This window comes from Triticum aestivum, chromosome 6A (assembly GCF_018294505.1).
Source record: "Triticum aestivum cultivar Chinese Spring chromosome 6A, IWGSC CS RefSeq v2.1, whole genome shotgun sequence".
Lineage (NCBI taxonomy): Eukaryota > Viridiplantae > Streptophyta > Magnoliopsida > Poales > Poaceae > Triticum > Triticum aestivum.
The window spans coordinates 92,775,280-92,782,659 of NC_057809.1; the positions used below are offsets into that span (position 1 = coordinate 92,775,280).

Sequence of the window (7,380 nt, forward strand, 5' to 3'; positions counted from 1 at the left end):
GGCGCGGTGCGACTTGGCTAGGTCACCGTAGAAGAGGGATTTGATGCATGGTCCTAGATGACGACAAGCTCGACATCAGACGTGGACCTGTCGTGCAACGACATGGATGTTTTTCTTCAAGTTCTCTTTAGGGACTCTTCAAGTTTGGTTTGGGGTAGCAACGCAACGACACTATCCGCGTATAAAACTAATATTCTCCCGGTTTCGTTGGTGTGTTCGTCATCGATGGAGGGTGTGTGGAGCCGTGTCTCCGGCTGATCTTCCGGGACCCGATTGGTTTAGGTTTCTAGTGGATCCGTATGGATTCGACATACATTCATGATCTTCGAAGTTTCTACATGACCTTATCAGCCTTTTCGTCTCCAAGGCGTCGGTTAGCTCTGTAGATTGCGGCCGCCGACTTCTCCTAGTGTGCATCGATGACTTTTCAGCCGTTACTTCTACGAGTCCTTGGGGTTTAAAATGTTTGCTCCTCTAAGGCGGAAGCTCAGTGGTGGAATCGAGTTTTGCTATGCAGGAGGAAGAAAATTTCGGCACCCTCATGAATTTAAATGTATTTTATCTCCCTTTATTTATGGGTGTGTTTGTAAGGACCCGTGATACTTGATACATATATGACCTTGCCTTTCGAAAAAAGATGTGCAGAACTTGGCCACCAGTAAATCATTGTATATATTTTTTAGAGACCAATAAATAATACTATTTGGCAGATTAAACTATTCCAAAAGCATCGGCAGAAAAGGAGCAGCCAAAAACGGTGCGGATCGAACGGCCACGATCCCACCTCAAAAGCCCACACGCCACGCGCTCCATCGCAAGTTCGCAACCCATCTTGCGGCTACTACACCCGAACGAGGCCCTGCCTAGGGTTCCACCCCCGTCGTCCGATCCGATCCCGCCCCCCACCATGAGCGGCCACCACGACGCCAGCAAGCCCTACCAGCCCCGCCGGGGCCCGGAGCGCCCCCCGCCGCAGCAGCCGGCGGAGGACGAGGAGGCGGCCGCGGCCGCGGCGGCGATGGCCGAGGTCGAGGCCGCGGCGGGGGCGATGGAGCAGTACGAGCCGCATCTGGAGCACGGGGAGGAGGAGGAAGAGGAGGAGGGGGAGGAAGAGGGGGAGGAGGAGGGAGAGGAAGGGCATGGGTACGCGTACGATTATGTTACCGGGGAGGCCGTCCCGATGGACGAGGAAGGCGCCGCGGCCGCGGCGCACGCCCACCACGGCGCGGCAGGGCCGCACGGCATGGAGGCGGGCGGCGCACCACAAGCCCCGTCGAACACGCTCACGCTCTCTTTCCAGGGCGAGGTGTTCGTCTTCGAGTCTGTGTCTGCCGAGAAGGTGCCGCGCCTCTGATCCCTTCCCTGCAAATTCCGCTCTCCTGCCCTGATGTACTTTGATTGGATGGAAATGAATCCTTTGATTTGGTAACTTGTCAGGTGCAAGCGGTTCTCTTATTGCTTGGAGGAAGGGAGCTCGGCCCGGGTATGGGCGTGGGGCCGTCGTCTTCAGCATCATACAGTAAGGTTTAGACCTCTCTTGGTGAGCTGTATCATTTGTCCGTTGAGAAGCTTTCGAATTATGTGGTGCTCATGTCATTGTGTACTCTGTGATATAGAGGTTGAATTCACATCGGATGGCATCACTGATGAGGTTCCGCGAAAAGCGCAAGGAAAGGAACTTCGATAAGAAGATCCGCTATTCTGTTAGGAAGGAAGTTGCACATAGGTCAGTGCTAGCTTGGTAACATAAAAGTTAGCTCTGCCCTTTGCATGCTGTGTCATGACTATACATACTTTTGTTCACCCATTTGCAGGATGCAGCGCCATAAAGGTCAGTTCACATCATCAAAAGCAAAGGCCGAAGAAGCCGCAGCTGCGGCTAATTCGGATTGGGGTGCAGTGGAAGGTCGACCTCTTTCGGCGCCTGTGTAAGTCCACAAACTGTTGTACTGATTATATGTAAGCACTTGAAAATTTCTTTTATCCGGATTCCATAAGTTGAGAATGACGATATTTGCATATTGTGAATAAATGATTTTGTTGTAAATCAGTACCGAAGTTAGGTTCGGTGTGATGTCCCCATATGCCTGCGCAGGATAGCTAGGAGCTTTGCTGTTATGAACAATGCATGGTTTAGTGTCTAGTGCAGTGCGTTAGTTGCCTGGCTTCTCGTTGGCTCTATATCACTATCTGGATACTCTTGTGTACAAGGTTGTCCCGTAAGCTCATGATATGATGCTACATAGAACTGAATTCAGTGAATGAAAATGCTAGCTTGAAGACATGCATCTATCATTGTTACCAAGGCTCGCACTCACTATTTTTTGCTATTCGGTTGTTGCTTACCGAAATTTTTTTTGGTATTAGTTGGAGTACCTGTGATCATTGGATGACATGAGATGCTTTTTGAACACTTCTATTTGTACATGTCATTGTTTATCTGTAGCAACAGCTTGCTTCAGAATACAATGTACCCTAGTTATTGCACATCTAAGTGACTCAATCAAGCATAGAAAAGGAAAAGAAAAAAGAAAGAAAATACCTGCACGAATCATCGGGTAAAATCATTGGCACAAGACTTAGATGTGCAATACTTAGGGCACATCTAGATGTGCTTTAGCAAAACTGTCTTTGATAATTGTTTCACTATCCAATTCTTTCAGATGCCAGCATTGTGGTATTAGTTCTAATAATACACCTATGATGCGTCGAGGACCGGATGGACCAAGGACTTTGTGCAATGCATGTGGACTCGCGTGGGCAAATAAGGTACTTAAAATTCTTGTGGTACTGTGTTAGTATGTTCATTTACCTTGTTGTTTGTACCAACATCAACAGCACTACAGCAGGCTCTGTTGTTGCACAACCTATATATTGTAAAGAGGTCCTGTCTCCCTTAACATCAATAAGTAACAATCTCTTAGTTGTCTACAGTCCAACTGTAACAATATATCCTTCTGTACCGTCTATTACGTTGGATGCTGGTTCTCTGATATTCTGATAAGATGGTTTTAACTTCATCAGCAACAATGTGCTTGTTTATTTTCTTCTGGATACTAGGTGATAAACTACATGTTGTCAGTAATTTGTTTTCAGCTAGCCTGATTTGTAACATGAGCTTCGTGAAAATAAGAAAACTGAACACCCCCCCGTTTGAAATTTCCACCTAAATTGTTGGGTTAGTACTTCAATGAAATGACATCAATACAGGAAATAAAGTCACAATGTTAGTACCTCATGCCTGACTTTGCATTTACATATTGATATGTTAATGATTCTTCAACGTGTTCCTCCTTCCTAGGGTATGATGAGAGAGGTCAAAGGTCACACACCTTTGAAAGTTGTGCCGCCAGCAACCGATGACGCTGTAAGCACTAATTCTCCCCTTCCATTAGATTAACAGCCTACCTTATCAGATTTGATGTACTCCCTCCATTCCAGAATATAAGGTGTATTGTTTTCCGTGCAAGTCAACCATTTGAATGTTTGACCAAGACTATAGAATAAAATAACAACTTCTGCAATACCTAATAGATAAAATATGAAACTACTTTTCATGACGGATCAAATGATATAAATTTCGTATTGTGGATATTGATATATTTTTCTAAAAACTTGGTCAAATATGCACTCATTTGACTTTTGAAAAAACAAAACCTTATGTAAAGGAACGGAGGGAGTATATAATTTACTATTTTTGTATATTTTCATAACCTGAAGTCGAAATTGTGTACCGTTTTCTGAACTGCTAGAAGCTTCTATTTTGAACTCTTGATGAAACTACAACAAATATACATGTCCCTATCGAAATTAGAGGGCTAGAATTTTTTCGAAGTACAAACTTCATATGGTTATCATTTTCAAAGAATAAAGAGTCTCTTTCTGTATTTTGACCGGTTCAGTTATCTCATTTGAATATAATTCTCATACCCTGCAGCAGAATGGAGTTGCTGAAGCACCCACTGCTGAGCAGCAACATCTCGCACTAGAAGCTGCACCAGAAGCGCCAGTAGCTCCTGCTCCTGCTGCCAATGGCCATGATTCATAGCCATCGGTGGTGATGCTTCAGAGGATGCTGCGTTTGTCATGGAGTTGCATGCTTAGAAGTTATAATCGGCATAATTTGAACTGGAGGCTTGCAATGTGCGCATTGTGGTGTGGATGTACCGATGGTCTGACTGTTGCCGCATGTGTATATAGATAATAGACGCTTTTCAAGATGGGTTTTTCTGAGTGTTCATTAGATTTAAATCTTCTAGAAATGACACTGTTAGCGACAGCAACATCCTCTCCTGCATGGCTGCTTGGTTGCTTTAGAATCGTATGAGATAATCTATTAGACAAATGCGTCAGGATGACATTTTTTCATTAATTTGTTACATGGATATGTGTACCAGATAATTTGCGTAGCGACCCGATTGGCTACATGAAGATGTTTAACTTACCATACAAGAGGGTGGCCCATGCTTTGCTATTATTTGATTAAGCTTTGTGTGCGTGATATATTTTTGAAGAGTAAAAGTTTGCAAAACTAAACACAAAGCTTTCTCTCGCAGTTGTGTGAAGTTTACTCTTGCAAAGTTTATTGGCATAGAAAGACAGGGGAGAGACCATGGATCTTTGCGCTTGATGGGAGAGATTTGGTCTACTAGGTTATGTTCTCTTGTTTGTGCAGATGGTGGAGGCGTCGGCCCAGTGGAATTAGTGTTCCGTCCTCGTTGTGGTGTTGTTGGTTTCTATGTTGTCGTGGCCTCGTGGGCATGTAGGGTTTCTGAGATATGATCCTCGGGGTTGTGAGTGTGGGTATCTTTTTGCCTTAGTTTCCATTGACACCAATCTTTTCAATAACATGCTACACCTTATTGCTTTGGATTGTCATTGTTGGTCTCTCTCCCGACCGTAGTTACAAACTTTGTCTGGCTCCCATGTTGTGGAGCAGGTGCAACATTGAGCTAATCTGATTTCCATTGTTATCAAAGGTGTTCTAGTAAACTCTGACTTGTTTGATACTTCCTCTGCTCATTTAGGAACAGAGGGAGTATATGACTTCTGGCATAAATAAATAAGTCTATCTTGGTTTCTAAAGCGGGCACGAGTTTTAAATCTTCAATTTACTCATGAAACATGTGTTATAAGGTATTACTACTATTTACGCAAAAAAAAAAACTACTACCAAAAAACACATAATTTGATTCATTACCAAACAAAGTTTGTAAACATATCTAGATTGAATATCTAATAAAATCTATGACCACCTTATAAAGCTGGACGGAGGGGAACCATGTGACACATGTGGCAAGCAATTTAAATTATTCAAAATAAAAAACCTAGATGGAGGGGAACAATGTAATCGTGCCAGTCTAGTCGAAAACATCTCAAATGTGCCCCTTGAAATGTTTTTTTATTGTAATATCACCCTCTCTTATACCTGGTCATGGGATACCCGGCCCAGCCCGAAAAAGCCCGGTTCAGCCCGGTCTTGCTCGCGGGCAGGCCTGGGCCTAAGTTTTGAGCCTGAAGAATGTGTCAGGCCGAGCCTCGGATTGGCTTTTTGTGTTTCAGGAAAGGGGCCCAGCGGGCTTTCTCACTGACGGGCCGGGTTGGGCCTAGCCTGGCCGGGCCAGGCTCACGCCTAGGTTTTTCACCTCAGACTTGGATAGGCCTGGCCCGAAGCCCGGCCCGGCAGATGCCCAGATAGGCCGCAGATTGGGAAAGGACATCCCTTGAGAAATCTATCGGATTTTTCAGAACATCATTTCTGCAACCAATGCTGAAAGCTTGCAAGGTATGTGTTCTTTGCTGCTATATTTCGACGGCCGTATCACTATCAAAATGCATTGACATCTAACAGTTTCTAGTGATTTGATCAACATGATACAGTAAAATTTTCTAGTTGATCAACATGATACAGTAGAAGTTGGGCCAATAATGGGATGATCTTCTTTCATACTGGGTTGGTTGGAAGAATCTCTCCAGTCTCTAGTGATCTCCTGTGAAGTGGTAAAACTCGTTTATTTCCAATGAAGCTATCTTCCACGTTTTGAACTGAAACGATCAACTTCACCGTCATTTATTAGGAAAATGCTAACCTTCAGCCGACTGATGCCCGCACAACATTTGCCGCCTGTGTAGCCGTCAAATTGATTTTGATTGAGCGCTCGCACTGGCGACAAGTCCCGTGCAACTAGTTTTTTTTTACAACAAGTTAGTTTCAGAAAGTTTCCGCAATAGAGGTCTTGTTTCGGAAAGAAAAGAATGTTTGATTGTGAAGTTTTTCTTTCGGCAACAGAGTCTAGTTTCAGAAAGTTTCCGCAATAGAGGTCTTGTTTCAGAAAGAAGAAAAATGGTTCGACGATCAATATTTTCACTTTTGCAACAAGGGTATTGTTTCGAAAACATAGCCCCGGTTGCAGAAAGCGCAGAATGAGCGCCCTGCGTCAGAGCGTACGAGGGAAAGCATTACAACAAGACCCATGTTTCAGAAACATAGCTTCGGTTGCAGAAGTCGTCAAAGGAGTGCCCGGCGTGAGATTTCATCGTTGTCGTGCTAGAGTAGAGACAGCTGCTCGCGGTGCTGGTCTGGAGGAGGCGCGTCGATTCCGGCGGCCGGAGACACTCCATGGCCGAGGCACCCAGGCCATGTCAGGGCAGTGATGATGTCTCAGTGGACCTTTGCAACAAGGTCCTTGTTTGCAAAGCCACGAGTGCAACAAGCTAGCTGTTGTGAAGGCGCCCAGTTGGCTGGGACGGTAGATCGGACGGTGTTTCGGGCGGCATCCGACGGTTGCCGAGGCGCTTATCAGTTTATCATTCGATGGACGCGTAGCATTGCCTGCGTTGTTCTCAGGCTGGCTGTTAGTACTTCTATGACATATTTGCTAGGAAAAGATCCATATTTTTTTGAAAAGGAGGATAGACCCCCGACCTCTGCATCTGGACGATGCATGCGGCCATCTTACTAATTATTCACAGAGGCCATACAAAGTAATACATCAGTCAATCGGAAGCCACCATCTAGGCAACACATGCTGCTACTCGTATCTCATTGATGAAGGTGTGCCGAATATCCGGTCCTAATACCAAACGGACATCGCACCAAACCCTAACATATAAAATCGGATGCCCCAACCCAGCCACACACCATAATACCTGTCACAAGTATGCTCTTTGTCCGGATAAGCTCTCGGGGTTCTTTTTGGCTTACTTGAGATACTTTTGCTTTGAACACCAGATTAATTTACTCCCTAAAGTGATTTTCAGTGGTCCATGTCATCCGCGCCACCGGTTATGCCACTGGTGGCCCCATCACCCTTCTGCCTCCCATAATTCAAGGTTCTTCCTCCTACCAGCTTGTTATCCCCAGCCAAGTGCATTCACATG

General features: G+C 45.1%; 1 protein-coding gene across 2 annotated transcripts; it reads left to right on the forward strand.

The window, feature by feature from the left end:
- Positions 1-800: 800 nt before the first annotated feature.
- LOC123132253 (GATA transcription factor 17) lies at positions 801-4,447 on the forward strand. 2 transcript variants are annotated; one of them, XM_044552040.1, is made up of 7 exons: positions 801-1,339; positions 1,438-1,524; positions 1,617-1,726; positions 1,815-1,928; positions 2,664-2,769; positions 3,302-3,367; positions 3,941-4,447. In XM_044552040.1, the coding sequence occupies exons 1-7, from the start codon at positions 908-910 to the stop codon at positions 4,046-4,048; spliced, it is 1,023 nt and encodes a 340-aa protein (XP_044407975.1). In that variant the 5' UTR covers positions 801-907; the 3' UTR covers positions 4,049-4,447. The 2 variants fall into 2 exon arrangements, with proteins under 2 accessions (XP_044407975.1, XP_044407974.1); XM_044552039.1 differs by having other exon boundaries at positions 805-1,339; positions 3,938-4,447.
- The last annotated feature ends 2,933 nt before the right edge of the window (positions 4,448-7,380 follow it).